This window comes from Mandrillus leucophaeus, unplaced genomic scaffold (genome assembly GCF_000951045.1).
Source record: "Mandrillus leucophaeus isolate KB7577 unplaced genomic scaffold, Mleu.le_1.0 Scaffold281, whole genome shotgun sequence".
Classification (NCBI taxonomy): domain Eukaryota; kingdom Metazoa; phylum Chordata; class Mammalia; order Primates; family Cercopithecidae; genus Mandrillus; species Mandrillus leucophaeus.
The window spans coordinates 1842782-1864574 of record NW_012102932.1 but is presented as its reverse complement, the minus strand read 5'-3'; the positions used below and the strand labels follow the sequence as shown (position 1 = coordinate 1864574).

The window sequence follows — 21793 nt, the reverse complement described above, 5'->3', positions numbered from 1 at the left end:
CCAGCCTGACCAACATGGAGAAACCCCGTCTCTACTAGAAATACAAAATTAACTGGGTGTGGTGGCACATGTCTGTAATCCCAGCTACTCGGGAGGCTGAGGCAGAAGAATTACTTGAATCCAGGAGGCAGAGTTTGCGGTGAGCCAAGATCACACCATTGCACTCCAGCCTGGGCAACAAGAGCGAAACTCCACCTGAGAAAAAAAATTTTTGTAGAGATGGGGCCTCACTTTGTTGCCCAGGCTGTTCTCAAATTCCTGGCCTCAAGTAATCCTCCACCTTGGCCTCCCAGAGTTCTGGGATTGTAGGCAAGAGCCACTGAGCCTGGTCATAATCTCATTTTTTATGCTATAACATCGTTTTTCTTTTTCCTTTCCTTTATTTTTCCAGATAACTTGTGATGCATATATTGGGAAGTTGTTAATTTGGGATGGAGATTTATATGTACACAAGTGATCACGTTATAACTTTCTGGCCTCCCTTTTTATAAGATACTGAGTGAAGTAGCTCAGGGGCATTAGTTTGCTAAATGTGTAAATACACATTGGTATATTGAGCCTGTAGAACACTTTTATTTAGATAGAGGTGTTTTACTTTTTTAAGGGCTTTCTTCATACATTCATTTCAATAATGTCTTTTTCTGATATTGCTGATATTCTTTTGCTCATGTTTCTTTGATAGTAAAATTGAAGACCTGGAAAATGAAATTGAAGAGGTGAAAATTTCTTTTGAGATAAAAAAGCTTGCATTAGACAGGTAATTATTACATTTTAAATATAAGCATTGTGAACTGAATGCAAAATGGGTATGAGGGCAAAGTAGAGGGAATCTTTTAACTGGGCTGGATGAATTAGTCAAGCACAGTGATGATTAGATAGTGGTCACACGAAAATTTTATTATTATTACTGTTTTTTAATTTGACAAGGTCTCACTCTTGCCCACGCCGGAGTACAGCAACATGATCACTGCTCACTGTAGCCTTAACCTCCCAGGCTCAAGTAGTCCTCCTGCCTCAGCCTCTGGAGCAGCTGGGACTACAGGCATGCACAACCACGCTTGGCTAATTTTTAAAATTTTTTATAGAGAGGGGGTCTCACTGTGCCCAGGCTGGTCTTGAACTCCTAGGCTCAAGCAATCTTCTCGCCTCAGCCTTCCCAAAATGCTGGGATTAAACAAACCCAGCCTGGTCACACAAATTTTGAGCCCTGGGAGAAAATTTGCATTACAGATGCTTCTCAATTTGCAATGGGATTAGGTCCTGATAAACCCGTTGTAAATTGAAAATATGGTAAGTGAAAAATGCGTTTAATACACCTAACATGGCTGGGTGCAGTGGCACACGCCTGTAATCCCAGCACTTCGGGAGGCCAAGGCGTGTGGATCACCTGAGGTCAGGAGTTCAAGACCAGCCTGGCCAACATGGCAAAACCCTGTCTCTACTAAAAATACAAAAATTAGCCGGGTGTGGTGGTGTATAGCCTATAATCCCAGCTGCTAGGGAGGCTGAGGCAGGAGAATCACTTAAACCTGGGAGGCAGAGATTGCAGTGAGCCGAGATCACGCCACTATATACTCCATCCTGGGCGACAGAGCAAGACTGCCTCTCAAAAAAAAAAAATGTTTTAAAGTTTATAGCCGTATATGGTTTTGTATTCCCTAAGTCCTTTATTTCAGGCCCATCCTGATCTTTTTAGTGGCTTAATCCTTCTACTGAAAGTTGATGGTTCAGAGAACTCATTCAGCTCAGGCCAGGTTTCAGATTTACCTGGCCCCTCATTCTGGCAGTGTATACCCACATGCAACAGCCCTATCCATCTTGGTGTTATTTCATATTTCTATGTTTTATTTCTCAAAGTATTTCTTATGTAATAATATTTTAAAACCTACTTCTGTTTTATGTATATTTGAAGGGAAATCAATCTTTGTCATGTTTGGAATTTTTTTTAATGTACCACAAATGTTATCCATGTTTTATAATGCAAGCTTTTTCCCTCTCATAGGATGAGACTTTCAGCTGCACTTAAAAAAAACCTGGAGAAAATTAGCACCCAGTCTAGGTATGATTTTCTTTTTCTCTGGATTCAGTAAGGATGGGATTTGCATAGTGACTTTAGTTTTGTGAATTTTAAAAAATTGTTACTGCAAACTACCTTTATCTGGGGAATAAGGAAAGTGATGAAATTTTTGTAGGCCCTCCCCAAAATTACAGCAACTTCTATAGTTCTAATGATATTTTGTTCTATATGGATCGTAACTGTAAGAAGCAGAAGAGTTTATCCAGAAGATTGGAAAAATTTAAGGGAAAGCTTTAAAAGTTCATTTTTTTTCAGTATTTACTATAAATTAGGAACAGGGCTATCTCATTTAATGCATCCAAAACCCAATGAGATAGGAAATGTACTCCTCATTTTTTATTGGTAGAAATGAGCGTGTTCGGATCAAACAATTTCCCAAGGGATGTAATGTAAAAGACTAGCAGGTCAGGTCTTCTGTATCCTGATATCTGGCCTCAGAGGTCTTATCTCTCAAAGCTCTTGTGATAAAATAGCCCCTTCTTCCCTTGAGCACCAGAAAAATTCCAAGATGGGTTTAAGCACTGTTTTTTTTTTTTTTTTTTTTTTGGAGATGGAGTCTTGCTCTGTCACTCAGGCTGGAGTGCAGTTCACTCCAACCTCCACCTCTCGGGTTCAAGCGATTCTCATGCCTTAGCCTCCTGAATAGCTGGGATTACAGGTACCTGCCACAACACCCGGGTAATTTTTGTATTTTTCTTAGAGACGGGGTTTTACTATGTTGGCCAGGCTGGTCTGGATCTAGGCACTTTTATCTTGAGTATCTTAGCCCACACTGATACACGTTTTCCCCATATTCCAGCTAAATCCAGGATTACATAAATCCAAAAATCTGAATTTGAACACTCATAACTTTTTCTCTCCCATAAAAGGAGAGTTTAGCCTGGGTACAGAGGCTTATGCCTATAATCCCAACACTTTGGGAGCCTGAGGCAGGAGTATAGATTGAGCCCAGGCATTTGAGATCAGCCTGGGCAACATAGGGAGGCCTCAGCTCAACAAAAAATTTTTAAAAATTAGCCAGGCGTGGTGGAGTCACCAGTAGTCCTAGCTACTCCAGAGGCTGAGGGGAGAGGATCAGCCTCCTGCCTTGATTCTAGGAGGTCATCGGGCTGCAGTAAGCTGTGATCTTGCCACAGCACCTTAGCCTGGGCAGTAGTGAGACCCCATCTCAGGACAAAAAAAAAAGAACATTATTGAGTTTAAGGTGTAGGGTGCAGGACATCAGGACAGATTCATCATATTGTTACTGAAATGTCAGGGATTCGGTCTAGGTTCTGTTGCTTGCTGCACAGAAATGTAATCACTGAGATGAGTATTGTCAGGAAGAAGGCTTTGAGTACTATAGCCAAGGAGAGGGGAGATCAGTCTCACCTCCTAGATGGACTAAAATTAAATCCATCTAGGGTGTTTTGTTTTGTCTTGTTTTGTTGAGACAGGGCCTCACTCTGTTGCTCAGGCTGGAGTGCAGTGGCGTGATCCTGGCTCACTGCAGCCTCGACCTGCCAGGTTCAAGCAATCCACTTCAGCCTCCCAAGTAGGTGGGACTCAGGCACACGCCACCGTGCCTGGCTAATTTTTGTATTTTTTGTAGAGATGGAGTTTTGCCTTGTTGCCCAGGCTGGTCGCGAACTCCTGAGCTCAAAGTGATCCACCTGCGTTGGCCTTCCAAAGTGCTGAGATTACAGGCATGAACCACCACACTCTGCCAAATTAAGGGTTTTTATAGCAGGGAAGATATGTAACCATGTATGGGAAAACAGGAATTAGGGAGGGGTAAGGAAGAGGAGTTAGTCAATAGGAAGCAGGTAGTTGGTTAGGCGGTCCTGATGGGTGAGAGGTCTGATTCTTATTGTCCAGAGGGTGTGATCTTGTAAGTTTCAGTTCTTTGATACTATCTGGGAGGCCTGATGGTTGGTTTCCTGAGAAAGGAACTCAGATAAGACAATTGTAACTTTCTCAAGTTTTAATACGGGGAGGGTCAGTTTCTCTTTATTCAAAAGAAATCATAAACATTAGTTCTGTGGGACAATTGGGCCAGTTTCACTGTTGACACCAAAAAACAACAGAAGGGTCAGACCTGGCACGGTGGCTCACGCCTATAATCCCAGCACTTTGGGAGGCTGAGGCAGACGGATCTTCTGAGGTCAGAAGTTCGAGACCAGCCTGGCCAACATGGTAAAACCCCATCTCTACTAAAAATGCAAAAATCAGCCGGGCATGGTGGCAGGCGCGTGTAATCCCAGCTACCTGGGAGGCTAAGGCAGGAAAATCGCTTGAACCCAGGAGGCAGAGGTTGCAGTGAGCTGAGATTGCACCACTGCACTCCTGCCTGGGCAACAGAGTGAGACTGTCTCAAAAAAAAAAACCAGAAAGGTCAAATAAGCTAAGGCAGTGTTTTATCAGCACATTTTAAAGTTTACAACTGTTAAGAAAAAAAATTAATTGGGATACAACTAGAATGCCATTAGGCTGAACCATCTTTAGCCTTAAGCTCCAGCACCTTGGGGTTCCTATGCAAGCCTGTTAACAGTAAAATGGAGCTTAAGCTTACCCAATGAGAAACTGCCAACTAACCTCTACCTAGAGATGCTCCACTTTAACCAACCAATTATATTTTCTGTCTTTCTTCTATGAACACCTTATAAAAGCTTCCTCACTCAACTCCCACAGTAGACCACTAAACAGCTTACAATCCTGTGCCGCCAGATGCATGAATTGTCTGGTAAAATAAAGTTGTTACATTTTAATATGCCTAAATTTATCTTTTAAGACAACCAAATATAGCTGTAAATAGTAAAAAAAAATGAGTTCAGCTCTCCCAGGTTTGTGCAGATTCCCCCTTTTGGCCTTCTCAGTTAGTTGCTTCTACAGTGTTTTTCACACCTGGCTGATTATCAGAATAATGTCTATTTTAATGATCACATTGTTGGTCCTATCCCAAACTTTCTGAATCAGCATATCTTTTTTTTTTTTTTTTTTTTTTTAGACGGAATCTTTCTCTGTCATCCAGGCTGGAGTGCAGTGGCATGATCTTGACTTACTGCAACCTCTGCCTCCTGGGTTCAAGCGATTCTCCTACCTTGGTCTCCTGAGTAGATGGGATTACAGGCACACACCATCACACCTGGCTAATTTTTGTATTTTTAGTAGAGATGGGATTTTGCCATGTTGGCCAGGCTAATCTCAAACTCCTGACTTCAAGGGATCCACTGTACCTGGCTTTTTTTCTTTTTTTTTTTTTTAAATAGAGATGTAGTCTTGCTATATTGCCCAGGTCTCAAACTCCTGAACTCAAGCAATCCTCCTGCCTCAGCCTCCCAACGTGCCGGGATTACAGGTATGAGCCATAGAACCGGGCCTTGAATCAGCATATCTGAAGTTTGGGGACTAGGAATCCTCACTTAACAAGACTCCCATGTGACTGTGGCACTCTGAAGTATGAGAGCCACTGCTTTGCCCAGTCTTATTCCACACCCTTTTACTCCCACCATACCAAACTACTTGATCTAGGTAATTACTTTATGTCCTTATTCCACTTTGTGCATAACTTTGGTTCATGTTTGTTACTGCACTACAGTATGATTGTGGTTTTATTTTTCTCCTCCACTAGATTCTTTCCTCTTTGAAAACAGATACTGTGTTTTATTTTATTTTACATTCCTGGCACCTGGCATAGTTCTTGAAAGCATGTAGTAAGTACTCAAAAATATTTGTCGAAGTAGAGGTAAAAAGCAGTTTATTCCTTGAAACTATTCTACATGCTGCAATAATGGTGGATACATGTAATTATACATATGTCAAAACCCAGAGAATGGGCAGGACCTCAGTAGCTTATGTCTATAATCCTACCACTTTGGGAGGCTGAAGAGGGAGGATTGCTTCAACCCTGGAGTTCCAGACCAGTCTGGGCAATATAGGGAGACCTCGTGTCTACAAAAAATTTAAAAATTAGTGGGACATGGTAGTGTATGCCTATAATCCCAGCTGCTTCAGAGGCTGAGGCAGGATGATCGCTTAAGCCCAGGAGGTTGAGGTTGTGATTGTGCCACTGCACTCCAGCCTGGGTGGCAGAGCGAGACCCTGTCACAAGAGCAAACCCATAGAATATACACAAGCAAGAGTGCACCTTGATGTAAAATCCGGACTTTGGGTAACAATGATGTGTCGATATAGGTTTGTTGATTGTAACAAATGTGCCACTTTGGTAGGGGATGTTGATAATGGGAGAGGCTGTGCATGTGTTGGGGGCAGGGTGTATATGAGAAATCTCTGTACCTTCCACTCAGTTTTGCTGTGAAACTAAAATTACTCTAAAAAATAAATTCAAAACAAAAACTAAAATTGCTCTAAAAAATAAATTCAAAGCAAAAGCAGCTTGTTAGGAAGTTATCAGGGTATTTCCTCTCTAAATATGAAATTTTTAGAAATGTTCCCACATTTTTAAATTTGGTATTCTTCAATATCTGTGACCAAACATTTTTCTAGGGAAATGCATCTCTAGTTTCAACAGAAATTTGGATTACATCAAACTTTTCCAGATTTATTTTGTTAAACTGACTTTTTATCCAAGTGTATGGTAGATTTAATGAAAGTAAGTTTTCACTCATTGATTCCTTCATTAATGACAGATATTTTTAATTAAGTTACAAATAACCTTAATAAATCATCTTTTTGTTTCCTTTTCAGTGTGCTCATGGATAACATGAAACACCTATTAGAGCTAAATAAATTAATAATGAAATCACAGCAGGTAAACTTACACATTAGGCTGATTATGCATTCTCATGATTTTACTCTCAACTTCTTGCTGGTAACTGTAATGTATATGATTAAATAGGATTGTCCAAAGGGAATGCTATGATTGGAATTCGCTGTTCTTAAGTTCTGTCTTTTTTCAAAATTATATTATTTCTGACTAATGTTGAACATTATCTACTTAAAAGTTAATTTACTGTCTTCCTTTTGTTGTGTGGAAATAGAGGAACTGAAAACTGGAACTTTAGATAACTAAGGCTAGTAGATAAAACTCAGTGATTTAAGTATTACATGTTTGTCCTTACCTACAGTGATGTGCTTTAACTTTTTTATTTTTAATAACAGGAATCTTGGGATTTAGAGGAAAAACTGCTTGATATTAGAAAGAAGAGATTGCGTATGTAAAACACTTTTTTTGGCAGAACACATTTTTACTTTATAGATTGATAAGGCCAGATCTCTTAGCCACCGAGAAATTTCATAATTTCTGACTTTCAAAATTTCTTTAAATTTTTGACATGGCAGCTTAAAAAGTGATATAAAGTACATTTTGTTCTATTTATTCTCATTGTTTTACAACTTTATTTTCGTTTGTTGTTGGTTTTTTTTGAGACAGAGTCTTGCTCTATCACCCAGGTGGAGTGCAGTGAACTATCTTGGCTCACTGTAACCTCCGCCTCCCGAATTCAAGTGATTCCCCTGCCTCAGCCTCCTGAGTAGCTGGGACTACAGGCACCCACCACCACGCCCAGCTAATTTTTGCTTTTTTTTTTTTTTTTTTGGAGACAGAGTCTTGCTCTGTCACCCAGGCTGGAGTGCAGTGGCACGATCTTGGCTCACTGCAAGCTCCGCCTCCCAGGTTTACGCCATTTTCCTGCCTCAGCCTCCCGAGTAGCTGGGACTACAAGCGTCTGCCACCTCGCCCGGCTAGTTTTTTGTATTTTTTTAGTAGAGACGGGGTTTCACCGTGTTAGCCAGGATGGTCTCGATCTCCTGACCTCATGATCCGCCCGTCTCGGCCTCCCAAAGTGCTGGGATTACAGGCTTGAGCCACCGCGCCAGGCCCTTTTTTTTTTTTTTTTTAATTCTTTAATATGGTATTTTTTTTTGGAGAAAGAATCTCGCTCTGTCACCCATGCTGGAATGCAGTGGTACAATCTCGGCTCACTGTATCCTCTGCCTCCTGGGTTCAAGTGATTCTTGTGCCTCAGCCTCCAGAGTAACTGAGATTACAGGTGTGTCCCACCACACCTAGCTAGTTTTTGTATTTTTTTAGTAGAGGTGGGATTTCACCATGTTGGCCAGGCTGGTCTTGAACTCCCAACCTCAGATGATCCGCCTGCATCGGCCTCTCAAAGTGCTGGTTACAGGCATGAGCCACTGCACCTGGTCAAATTTTTGTATTTTTAGTAGGGACAGGGTTTCACCATGTTGGTCAGGCTGGTCTCGAACTCCTGATCTCAAGTGATCCACCTGCCTCAACCTCCCAAAGTGCTGGGATTACAGGCATGAGCCACCGTGCTGTGCCTCATTATTTTAGAACTTTAAATCACAAAATTAGTACATTCTCAGAAGGGGAAAAATAAAATGATGTGGTAAATTATAACACAAAAGTCATGCCTGTTTTCTGTGTGACCACAGTTTGGTATTTATCATTCTAGACTTTTCCATGTCCATATAAACATTTTATGTATATATATATACACACACACACACACATATATAATTTCTAAATAAGATGATATGTATGGATCTACAGCCTTTTCACTTAATTTATCATGACATGAGATGGTTTTTTGCATTTAAACTGTTGAAATGTTTATATCAAAGGCAATGCACACTGTAGAACATTTGGAAACAAAGGTATGCAAAGGAAAAGTTAAATTTTTTAATTTTCCATCAAAAGATAATCAGTCTTCAAAGCTTTTTTTTTTCTTTTCTTTCTTCTTTTTTTGGTGAGAAAGGGTCTTGCTGTGTCACCCAGGCTGGAGTGCAGTGGCGTGATCATAGTTCATTGCAGGTCATTGCAGCTTTGACCTCCTGGGCTCAAGCCATCCTCCCACCTCAGCTCGCAAATAGCTGGGAATACAAGTGTACTCCACCATGCCCGGCTAACTTTTTTGTTTTTTGTTGACATAGAATCTTGCTGTGTTACCCAGGTTTTTCTTGAACTTCTGCTCTCAGTGATGCTCCTGCCTTGGCCTCCCAAAGTGCTAGGATTACAGGCATGAGCTACTGCATCTGGCCTGTATTTCTTTTTTTTCTTTTTTTTTTTTTTTTTGTGAGATGCTGTCTCGCTCTGTCACCCAGGCTGGAGTGCCGTGGTGCAGTCTTGGCTCACTGCAACCTCTGCCTCCTGGATTCAAGAAATTCTCTGCCTCAGCTTCCCGAGTAGCTGGGATTACAGGCGCCAACCAGCATGCCTGGCTAATTTTTTGTATTTTTAGTAGAGACGGGGTTTCAACATCTTGGCCAGGCTGGTCTTGAACTCCTGATCTTGTGATTCACCCACCTCTGCCTCCCAGAGTGTTGGGATTACAGGCATGAGCCACCACACCCAGCCTTTGTTTGTTTTTGTTTTGAAATAGTCTCGCTGTGCTGTCCAAGCTGGAGTGCAGTGGCGTGATCTTGACTCACTGCAACCTCTGTCTCCTGGATTCAAGCCACTCTTCTGCCTCAGCCTCCCAAGTAGCTGGGATTATAGGCATGCTACCACACCTGGCTAATTTTTGTATTTTTAGTAGAGACAGGGTTTCACCATGTTGTCCAGGCTGGTCTCAGCAGAACTCCTCACCTCAGGTGTTCTGCCCGCCTCCACCTCCCACAGTGCTGGGATTATAGGCATAAGCCACTGTGACTGGCCTCTTTCTTTGTTTTTTGAGACAGGGTCTTGTTCTGTTACTCAGGCTGGAGGCATGCTCATGGCGCGCTACAGCCTCGACTTCCTGGACTCAGGCTATGCTTTCACCTCAGGATCCCTGATAGATAGGACTACAGGTGCATGCCACCATGCCTGGCTAATTGTTTTTTTTTCTGTAGATTTCTTAAGTTTATTTTTCTCTAGAGACAGGGTTCACCATGTTACACAGGCTGGCATAGAACTCCTGGGCTCGGCCGGGCGCGGTGGCTCACGCCTGTAATCCCAGCACTTTGGGAGGCCGAGACGGACGGATCACGAGGTCAGGAGATCGAGACCATCCTGGCTAACACGGTGAAACCCCGTCTCTACTAAAAATACAAAAAATTAGCTGGGCGAAGTGGCGGGCGCCTGTAGTCCCAGCTACACGGGAGGCTGGGGCAGGAGAATGGCGTGAACCCGGGAGGCGGAGCTTGCAGTAAGTCGAGATCGCACCACTGCACTGCACTCCAGCCTGGGTGACAGAGTGAGACTCTGTCTCAAAAAAAAAAAAACTCCTGGGCTCAAGTAATCTGCCCACCTTGGCCTCCCAGAGTGCTGGAATTACAGACGTGATCAATCCACTGTGCCCAGCCAGATTTGTTGGTTGTTTTTTTGTTTTTTTTTTTTTTTTGGATACAGAGTTTCTTGTTGCCCAGGCTGGAGTGCAATGGCATGATCTTGGCTCACTGCAACCTCTGCCTCCCAGGTTCCAGCAATTCTGCCTCAGCCTCCTGAGTAGCTGGGATTACAGGCACCCGCCACCACTCCCAGCTGATTTTGTCTTTTTAGTAGAGATGGGGCTTCTCCATGTTGGTCAGGCTGGTCTCGAACTCCCTACCTCAGGTGATCCACCCACCTCAGCTTCCCAAAGTGCTGAGATTACAGGCATAAGCGCTGCGCCTAGCTGGTGTTTTTTTGTTTGTTTGTTTGTTTGTTTGTTTGTTTTTTGAGATGGAGTTTTGCTCTTGTCACCCAGGCTGGAGTGCAATGGTGCAATCTCGGCTCACTGCAACCCCCGCCTCCCGGGTTCAAGCAGTTCTTCTGCCTCAGCGTCCTGAGTAGCCAGGATTACAGGCACCTGCCACCATGCCCTGCTAATTTATATTTTTAGTAGAGATGGGTTTCACCATGTTGGCCAGATTGGTCTCCAACTCTTGACCTCAGGTGATCCACCCTCCTCAGCCTCCCACAGTGCTGATTACAGGTGTGAGTCACTGCACCCTGCTCAGATTTGTCATTTGTAAACATTATATAGATTTGCCTGTTAGCAAATAATCTCAGGGTCAGTAGTAGTATTGGTCATCTTGTTTATTCCCCCCACGTTTTTTTAAGTAGAATCAGGATCCTGCTATGTTGCCCAGGGTGGTCTTGAACTTACAGCGATTCTCCTGCCTCTGCCTTCCAAAGTGTTGGGATTATAAGAATGAGCCACCCATGCTCAGGCTATACCCTTTTGATGATTCATTTTTTCCACTGTATTTCAACCTCATTTAATACATTAATGTTGAAGAACAGGCCCCCCTGAAATACATCCATTTATATTTCCAAGTAGTTTAATTCTTAGACTATTTCCAGTAATACAAAAAATGGTTGATGATGTTTATCCCTGGAGAGAGGAATCTTACTTTATTTTTCCTGAGACAGAGTTTCACTCTTGTTGCCCAGGCTAGAGTGCAGTGGTGCAATCTCGGCTTACTGCAACCTCTGCCTCTGGGTTCAAGTGATTCTCCTGCCTCAGCTTCCTGAGTAGCTGGGATTATAGGCACGTGCCACCATGCCCAGCTAATTTTTGTATTTATCGTGGAGATGGGGTTTCGTCATGTTGGCTGGGCTGGGCTGGTCTCAAAACTCCTGACCTCAGGTGATCTGCCCACCTCAGCCTCCCAAAGTGCTGGGATTACAGGCGTGAGCCCGGCCAAGGAAGCTTACTTTTCATTTAAAATTAATCTTATTTTGTTGGGCATGGTGGCTCATGCCTATAATCCCAGCACTTTGGGAGGCCAAGGTGGGTGGATCACTTGAGATCAGGAGTTGGAGACCAGCCCAGCCAACGTGGCAAAACCCCCATCTATACTAAAAACACAAACATTAGCCAGGTGTGGTGGCGGGTGCCTGTAATCCCAGCTATTCAGGACGCTGAGGCAGGAGAATCACTTGAACTCCTGGGAGGCGGAGGCTGCAGTGAGCCGAGATCGCACCACTGCACTCCAGCCTAGGTGACAGAGTAAGACTTCATCTCAAAAATAATAATAATAATAAAATAAATGTTTATATGTTTCATTTTTGTAATTAAAGAAGGAAAAGATATATGTATTTCCTACCTGTTTTGGCAACCCAAAATAAGCCCTTGATACATGATACCACTTGAAATATCTGTAGACAGCTGTTATTGTCATACAGAAATACCTGGAACATTTCACTAAGGGCATTGCTAAGTACAAAATTAAAATATTGTTATTTTGCACCAGGGAAGTCATTTTCAGATCATAATAAAATTGCAACCTAAAATGCTGCTCATTAAAATTTTTCTCTTGACTAAAATAACCAAGAAGTGATCTGCTTCATAATTTTTCAAGATCCTACTTTGTAGAGGTATTATATATGGTATATTATTTTATTTTTAACCTAACAGAATTAAAACAAGCTTCAGAAAGTAAGCTTTTAGAAATACAGACTGAAAAGAACAAACAGAAGATTGATTTGGACAGTATGGAAAACTCAGACAGGATAAAGATCATACGACAAAACCTACAGATGGAGATAAAAATTACTACCGTTATTCAACATGTGTTCCAGGTAACATTTATATAAACTAGCAAGAAAAGTAAAGTACTTTTTTTGTTTTTTGAGATGGAGTTTCACTCTTGTTGCCCAAGGTGGAGTGAAATGACTCAATCTCAGCTCACTGCAACCTGTGCCTCCTGGTTCAAGCAATTCTCTTGTCTCAGCCTCCTGAGTAGCTGGGATTACAGGCACCCACCACCACACCCGGCTAATTTTTTAATTTTGAGTAGAGACGAGTTTTCACTATGTTGGCTAGGCTGGTCTCAAACCCCTCACCTTTAGGTGATCCATCTACTTTAGCCTCCCAAATTGCTGGGATTACAGGCATGAGCCACTGCACCTGGCCAACTATTTGATGATGCTATTATACAGTATTGACTTAACTTTCAGCTAGTTTTTGATCTTGATGAAATAATTCAATGTTTAATATTGGTCTGTTTGTATATATTTGGAATGTGTGTATACCTAATGCTTAAGGTCTTGATTTTCCTTTTTCCTTTTTTCAGACGGAGTCTCACTCTGTAGCCCAGGCTGGAGTGCAGTGGCGTGATCTTGGCCCACTGCAACCTCCTCCTGGGTTCAAGTGATTCTCCTGCCTCAGCCTCCTGAGTAGCTGGGATTATAGGCATCTGACCACACCTGGCTAATTTTTATATTTTTGGTAGAGATAGGGTTTCGCCATGTTGACCAGGCTGGTCTCGAACTCCAACCTCAGGTGATCCTCTGCCCGGGAGGCGGAGGTTGCAGTGAGCCAAAGTTCACACCATTGCACTCCAGCCTGGGTGACAGAACGAGACTCAACTCAAAAAAAAAAGGAAGAATGTATTATCATTTTTTTCTTATCACAGAGCTACACATGTAGTAAATGTTAATTATTTGGTAAGATTAGTGAAAAATTATATTCTAAAATCTTGTTAAATTTTTAAAGTACTTGTAACTTTAAAACAATTTTTTTTCTTTACAGAACCTTATTTTGGGGAGTAAGGTCAACTGGGCAGAGGATCCTGCCCTTAAGGAAATTGTTCTGCAGCTTGAGAAGAATGTCGACATGATGTAATAAGAATTCATTTCTGACATATTTTACATTTTTGGCAATCCCAACTCTTGGAATATTTCTATGCATTTGTTTGTCCACCATAATTTTAGAAAAGCATATCCATAACATTTACAGTTGTACAGTTGTGGTTAGTTATTTGTAGTGGGATTGAAAGTAATTTTTTTCTTTTTATATTTCTATATTTAGTTTGCTTTTTTTTTTTGAGACGGAGTCTCACTCTGTCGCCCCGACTGGAGTGCAGTGGTGCGATCTCAGCTCATTTTAACCTCTGCCTCCCAGGTTTAAGCAGTTCTCCTGAGTAGCTGGGACTAAAGGTGCACACCGCCATGCCCGGCTAATTTTTTGTATTTTAGCAGAGACGGAGTTTCACCATGTTGCCCAGGCTGGTCTCGGAACTCCTGAGCTCAGGCAATCTGCCGCCTCGGCCTACCAAAGTGCTAGGATTACAGGCGTAAGCCCCTGAACCTGGCCTAGTTTGCATTTTTTTCCTATCAGTTTTATAAGTTAAGAAGTAAAAGGAATTAATGTTACTCTATCTTATTTTTTTAATTGGTGCCCTTTAATAGTACTGTATCTTAGTAATTACAAGATTGAACTTGTCACTTTTTATAGCATTGCAGTCCATTTTTTGAAAAACTCTTAATTTGAGCACTTTATTAATTTGGAGCTGTTGAACATTTTTACAGCTAATGTAGTATTTTCAACATTGTTTTTTTGTTTGTTTGTTTTTTGTTTTTCCTTGAGACAGAGGCTCGCTCTGTCACTCATGCTGGAATGCACTAGTGCGATTTCAGCTCACTGCAACCTCCGCCTCCTGGGTTCAAGCAATTCTCATGCCTAAGCCTCCTGAGTAGCTGAGATTACAGGTGTGGGCCACCATGCCCAGCTAATTTTTTGTATTTTCAGTTGAGACAGTGGTTTCATCATGTTGGTCAGGCTGGTCTTGAGCTCCTGACCTCAAATTATCTGCCTGCCTCGGCCTCTCAGACTGCTGGGATTACAGGCATGAGCCACTGCACCTGGCCTCCACATTCTTTTTAGAAGGACGTGAAACTTGAAATGATGCTAGCATTTGTTTTCTTTTCTTTTCTTTTCTTTTTTTTGAGACAGAGTCTGCCTCTTTTGCCCAGTTTAGAGGGCAGTGTGGCACGATCTCAGCTCACTGCAACCTCTGCCTCCTGGGTTAAAGCAGTGATCCTGCCTCAGCCTCCCTAGTAGCTGGGACCACAGGCACGTGCCACCACGCCTGGCTAATTTTGTGTTTTTGGTAGAGATGGGATTTTGCCATGTTGCCCAGGCTGGTCTCAAACTCCTGAGCTCAAGGCCACCCATCTTGGCCTCCCAAAGTGCTGGAAAGTGAACTTCTGATCTCAAGGCCACCCATCTTGGCTTCCCAAAGTGGTGGTGTGAGCCACCACACCTGGCCAAGTTCCTTCTTAAGGATCAATTCTGAGAGATAAATTATATTAGCTTTTCCTAAAATCATGCTGAATAATAACCCCAAATCTCAGTAGCTTATAACAGACATTTCTGTTTTGGGTCTGTCCTTCAGCTCATAATTCTAGGACTCGGGCTGAGGGAACAGCCACAATCTGAAACATCCTCATGGCACAGGGCAGGAGCTTATGATGTCAAGTCCAATTATACCAGTATGATTAAAGTTTCTGTTTGAAAGGGGCTGATATTGATGAAACCTGACATGATTGAGGCAGGAAAGTATACTTCTCCCATGGCAGGGGAGTGGTGGATTTCAGAGTTGGAGAAAAAAAGTGGGTATTTTACTGAAAGAATACAATCTATTAAACTCAGCTATATTGACCATAAATATTAACTTCCTTTCTGCATTGTGCATGCAAAAGACACTTCCCAAGGAAGATAAGAGATAAGCTAATAGTGTCATCCAATTGTTACACTTTTTTCAAAGTTCAGTCTTTTATATCAGGTCCAGATGTGGCCCTTCATCTAGAGACCTGTGAACTGAAAAGACAAATTATATCACCTCGCATATCCAGCAAGCAATAGTGGAATAGGTCTGCAGTCTGTAGCAATTTTTTCCTTTTTTTTTTTTTTTATTTTTTGTGGTAGAGACAGGGTCTCACTTTGTTGCCCTGGCTGGTCTTGAACTCCTGGGTTAAAGCCATCTACCCACCTCAGCCTCCTGTGGCGCTGGAATTACAGGTGTAAGCCAGCACACCCAGCCAAAATCTTAAGTATTACTTGGCAAATGATAGGACTATCCCCTTACTAGGGGATAGTGATATTGATGAGGTTCTTGTGTTGTTTTCTGGAGGTACTTCATCCAGATTCTTCACTCTGCCTGTGGGGAGGTTCTACCTTTTTCATTATCAATGTCGGCCATGTCTCTGAAGAGGGCATTAGAGAGTATGTCCTTCTGAGCAGCTTTCTGAAGTTGCGGGCACAAAGATCTTTTTAGATCTGCAACAGTCACAGTCTTTTTTTTTTTTTTTTCCTGTTGTTTGCTTTCTTGAGATGGAGTCTCACTGTGTTTCCCAGGCTGAAGTGCAATGGTGCCATCTCAGCTCACTGCAACCTCCACATCTCAAGTTCAAGGGATTCTCCTGCCTCAACCTCCTGAGTAGCTGGGATTACGGTGCACACCACCATGTATGGCTAATTTTTTCTTTTTTGAGACAGAGTCTCACTCTGTTGCCCAGGCTGGAATGCAGTGGCACAATCTTGGCTCACTGTAACCTCTGCCTCCCAGGTTCAAGCAATTCTCCTGCCTCAGCCTCCCAAGTAGCTGGGATTACAGGCATGCACCACCACGCCTGGCTAATTTTTGTAGTTTTAGTAGAGGCAGGGTTTCACCATGTTGGCTGGACTGGTCTTGAACTCCTGACCTCAGCTGATCCGCCTGGCTTGGCCTCCCAAAGCGCTGGGATTACAGGTGTGAGCCACTGCACCCGGCCCAGCTAATTGTTTTGCATTTTTAGTAGAAATGAGATTTTAGCATGTTGGCCAGGCTGGTCTCAAACTCCTGATCTCAAGTGATCTGCCTGCCTCGGCCTCCCACCGTGCTGAGATTACAGGCATGAGCCAGTGTGCCCAGGCTTGCAGTAGATACATTACCTATTTGTTTTTTTTTTCTTTATGTGGAGTAGATATATTTTCTAAGGCCAGAAAACCTACCCATGGATTATGTTCTACAAAAAGGGCAGAAGAACTAACCTGCTAAGATGACATCGTATCACTAACCAACTCAGTGATCTGGGTGTGGTGGTACATGCTTGTAGTCCCAGCTGCTCAGGAGGCTGGGGCAGAAAGACTGCTTGAACCAGGGAGTTTGAGGCTGTAATGAGTCATAATGGTGCCAAGTGCACTCCAGCCTGGATGACAGAGTGAGTCCCTGTCTCAAAAAAAAAAACGAAAACTGGGTGCCATGGCTCACGCCTGTAATCCCAGCACTTTGGGAGGCTGAGGTGGGCAGATCAGGAGGTCAGGAGATCGAAACCATCCAGGCTAATATGGTGAAACCCCATCTCTTACTAAAAATACAAAAAATTAGCCAGGCGTGGTGGCATGTGCCTGTAGTCCCAGCTACTTGGGAGGCTGAGGCAGGAGAATGACGTGAACCCAGGAGGCACAGCTTGCAGTGAGCCGAGATCGCGCCACTGCACTCCAGCCTGGGTGACAGAGCGAGACTCCATCTCAAAAAACAAAACCTCAGTGGTAGTTATCTGCTATCTAAGGCTAACAATAAAAGGCTGTTACAGAGCTATATGGGCAGGGCCATCCCTGAGACTTCAGACCTGTAGAACCATCAGCATGCAATACCTGCCTGAGAGAGTCCAGGTACCTCTCTTCAACTCCTGAGAGCTGCTGGGTTGGCTGTGTCCAGCAAAACCATGGGGTAGGGCTGCCCTGGGGCTTTGGGGTCCAACCCCCATCCCAGTGCATCCAGAAGTCAAGATACTGAGTCAAGAATTATTCTCAAGCTTCAAGAGTTAATGTTTGCCTTGTTGGGTTTTTAACTTACTTGGGACCTATTACTCCTTTTTTCTTGCCTGTTTCTCCCTCTTGGGATGAGAATGTCAATCCTATTCCTGGCCCATCGTGTTTTGGAAGCACATCTATTTGATTTCACAGGCTCACAGTTGGAGGAGAATTTGTCTCAGGATGAGTCATGCCTTGAGTCTCATCCATATCTGATTTAGGTGAGACTCTGAGCTTTATAGTTTTGGGCTGGTGCTGGAATAAGTTGAGACTTTTGGGATGGATAAATGTGTTTTTGATTTTTGTCTTTTGATACAGTGTCTCCCTTTGTTGTCCAGGCTGAAGTGCAGTGGTACGATCTTGGCTCACTGTCAACAACTTCCACCTCCCAGGTTCAAGCAATTCTCGTGCCTCAGCTTCCAAGTAGCTGGGATTATAGGCATATACCACCACACTCAGCTAATTTTTTTATTTTTAGTAGAGACAGGGTTTCACTGTGTTGGCCAGGCTGGCATGGAATTCGTGACCTCAAGTGATCCGTTTGCCTCAGCCTCCCAGAGTGCTGGGATTACAAGCGTGAGCAACTGCATCTGATAAATGTATTTTGCATGAGAGTAGGACATAAATTTTGGGGGCCAAAGGCGGTAAGCTATGGTCTGACTGTGTCCTTCAAAATTCATCTGTTGAAAATTGCCAATGTGACAATACTAAAAGGTAGGGCCTCTAGGAAATGATTAAATCATGAGTACAGAGCCGTCATGAATAAGATTAAGGCCCTTAAAAAAGGTTTGAGGGCCAGGCACAATGGCACATGCCTTTAATCCCAGCACTTTGGGAGGCCAAAGTGGGCCGATCACCTGAGGTCAGGAGTTTGAAGCCAGCCTGGCCAACATGGCAAACCCTCATCTCTACTAAAAATAAAAAATTAGCTGGGCGTGGTGGTGGGCGCCTATAATCCCAGCTAATTGGGAGGCTGAAACGGGAGAATGGCTTGAACCCAGGAGGTAGAGGTTGCAGTGAGCTGAGATTGTGCCACTGCACTCCAGCCTGGGTGACAGAATAAGACTCTGTCCCCAAAAAAAAAAAACAGGTTTGAGGGAGTGGGTTCCTTCTGCCCTTCTGCCATGTGAGGATACAGTGTTAAACCCCTCAGATGAAGTAGCATTCAAAGTACCATCTTGGAAGAAGAGACTGAGCCCTCACCAAACACTGAAACTGCTGGTACTTTGATCTTAGACTTTTGAGCCTCCTGAACATGAGAAGTAAATTTCTGTTGTTATAAATTACCCAAACTAAGGTATTTTGTCATAATAGCACATATGGAGTAACAGGAGCTAATCAACATTCATGGAATACTCCACCAAACAACAGTAGAACACTTTCTTTTCAAGTGCTTGTAGAACAGACCATATCCTGGATGACAAAATAATGGGGTGGCTCATGCCGGTAATCCCAACACTTTGGGAGGCCAAGGCAGGTGGATCACGAGGTCAGGAAATCGAGACCATCCTGACTAACACGGTGAAACCCCGTCTCTACTAAAAATACAAAAAATTAGCTGAGTGTGGTGGTGGGCGCCTGTAGTGCCAACCACTCAGAAGGCTGAGGCGGGAGAATGGCATAACCTGGGAGGCGGAGCTTGCAGTAAGCCGAGATGGTGTCACTGCACTCCAGCCTGGGCAACAGAGCGAGACTCCGTCTCAAAATAAATAAATGAATAAATAAATAAATTTCACAAATATAAAAGAATTAAATTATAGACTGTGTTCTGGCTACAGTGGAATTAAATGAGGAATCAGTAACAGTCAAGTAACAGGAAAATTTCCAAACACTTGGAAACTGAACATACTTTTAAATGAGGCATAGGTCAAAGGAGTCTCAAATGAAATTTTTTTAAAAAGCATTGAACCAGGCCAGGTGCAGTGGCTCACACTTGTAATCCCAGCACTTTGGGAGGCCAAGGCAGGCGGATCACCTGAGGTCGGGAGTTCAAGATCAGCCTGGCCAACATGGAGAAACCCCATCTCCACTAAAAATACAGAAATTAGCTGGGTGTGGTGGTGGGTGCCTGTAATCCCAGCTACTCGGGAGGATGAGGCAGGAGAATCACTTGAACCAAAGAGGCAGAGGTTGCAGTGAGCTGAGATCATGCCATGGCATCCAGCCTGGGTGTGTCACTGCGAGACTCTGTCTCCAAAAAAAAAAAAAAAAGGATCTGCTGGGCATGGTGGCTTGCGCCTTTAATCCCAGCACTTTGGGAGGCCAAGGAGGGTGGATCACGAGGTCAGGAGATCTAGACCATCCTGGCTAACAAGGTGAAACCCCATCTCTACTAAAAATACAAAAAAATTAGCCTGGCGTGGTGGCGGCACCTGTAGTCCCAGCTACTGGGGAGGCTGCCCATTCTCCTGCCGCTAACCCGGGAGGCGGAGCTTGCAGTGAGCCGAGATCGTACCACTGCACTCCAGCCTGGGTGACAGAGCAAGACTCCGTCTCAAAAAAAAAAAGTCACAGATGAATGGATAAGCCAAATGTGGTATACACATATAATGGAATATTTTTCAGCCTTAAAAAAGAAGGAAATTCTGATAAATTCTACAACATGAATGAACTTTGAAGACATGCTAAGTGAAAACTAATTACAAAAGGACAAATACGGTTATGTTTCCACTTACATGAAGTACCTACAGTAGTCAAATTCATAGAGACAAAGTAAAATTATAGTTTTCAGAGTTTGAGGGAAGGAGGAATAAGTTTTTGTTTAATGGGTACAGTTTCTGAAGATGGTAACAATTGCCCAACAATGTGAATGTACTTAATGTGACTGAACTGCACATTTGAAAATAATTTTGTATTTTTAGTAGAGACAGGGTTAAAAGGTTAAAGCTTTTTTTTTTTTTTTTTTTTTTTTTTGAGACGGAGTCTCGCTCTGTCGCCCAGGCTGGAGTGCAGATGGCGCCACTGCACTCCAGCCTGGGCGACAGAGCGAGACTCCGTCTCAAAAAAAAGAAAAAAAGAAAATAATTAAAATGGGGCCAGGCGCAGTGGCTCACACCTGTAATACCAGCACTTAGGGAGGCCGAGGTGGGTGGGTCACTTGAGGCCAGGAGTTGGAGATTAGTCTGGCCAATATGGTGACCATCCTGGCTAACAAGGTGAAACCCCGTCTCTACTAAAAATACAAAAATTAACCAGGCCTGGTGGCGGGCGCCCGGAGGCTGAGGCTGGAGAATTGCTTGAGTCCAGGAGGCAAAGGTTGCAGTGAGCTGCGATCACGCCAGGCCACAGCACTCCAGGCTGGGCAACAGAGCAAGACTCCATCTTAAAAAAACAAACAAACAAAAAAAAAAACGGGTTAATGGCCTCTCTAGGGACACTGAATCCGAATAGACCATATTTGGGTTCAGTAATTTACATTTCTAAAAAGATCCCAAGACTTAGAATCACTGATGTATATCATCAAAACACATTGGTCAAGCTTACAATACTATATATAACCTAAGCATTATTTATCACAGAATGTAATGTAACTTGTGTGTGTGTGTGTCAGAGACAGTCTCCCTCTGTCGCTCAGGCTGGAGTGCAGTGGCGCAATCTCGGCTTACTGCAACCTCTGCCTTCTGGGTTCAAGCAATTCTCCTTCCTCACCTCCTGAGTAGCTGGGACTACAGGTGCCCGCCACCACGCCCGGCTAATTTTTGTATTTTTAGTAGAGACAGGTTTTACTATGTTGGCCAGTCTGGTCTCCTGACCTCAAGTGATCCGCCCGCCTTAGCCTCCCGAAGTGCTGGGATTACAGGCGTGAGTCATAGCGCCCCGCCCATAATGTAACTTTGGGGAAAAGATATGGGTGGCTTACGTTTCAAATATTTCTGAATTTTTGAGTTATCTCAACTTGAAGCAAAGGCCCAGCAGTTCAATATCAGGAGTAATAAACGGTAAAGAAAACAGAAACCAAATTACAATCAAGCAATGCCAATCAGCAAGAGACTGTGACATGACCCTTTTTAAGCCAGAGTAAACTCTTGTGAGCCTGCCACTACAGTTTTAACAAAATTATTCATTTTAGGAAACCGCAGGGTTTTTATTTTTCTTTAATTTTTTTAATCTTTGCAAGAGCTGGCAGATCAGAAGGTTATATTATTTATTTGGTTCCAGATAAAATTTTGAACTGTTTCGAAATTATAAACTTGCTTTCTGGAAAGGAAATGGTCCTAGACAATTTATAGGCATATGAGCAAAAGAGACCCACCGTAACAAAACTTTG

At 43.1% G+C, this 21793-nt stretch overlaps 1 protein-coding gene across 3 annotated transcripts in view; it reads left to right on the top strand.

Moving 5' to 3' along the window:
- The window catches only part of CENPH (centromere protein H), a 25916-nt gene extending 11814 nt beyond the window's left edge, over nt 1-14102 (top strand). Inside the window, exons 4-9 of one of the 3 annotated variants that reach the window (XM_011985274.1) lie at nt 683-757; nt 2003-2059; nt 6764-6827; nt 7178-7229; nt 12364-12527; nt 13480-14102. In XM_011985274.1, the coding sequence (XP_011840664.1) occupies nt 683-757; nt 2003-2059; nt 6764-6827; nt 7178-7229; nt 12364-12527; nt 13480-13572 (505 nt within the window). In that variant the 3' untranslated portion in view covers nt 13573-14102. The remainder of the gene's footprint in view (nt 1-682; nt 758-2002; nt 2060-6763; nt 6828-7177; nt 7230-12363; nt 12528-13479) is intronic. The other 2 variants (XM_011985275.1, XM_011985276.1) reach the window with 2 other exon arrangements.
- Nucleotides 14103-21793: the final 7691 nt, after the last annotated feature.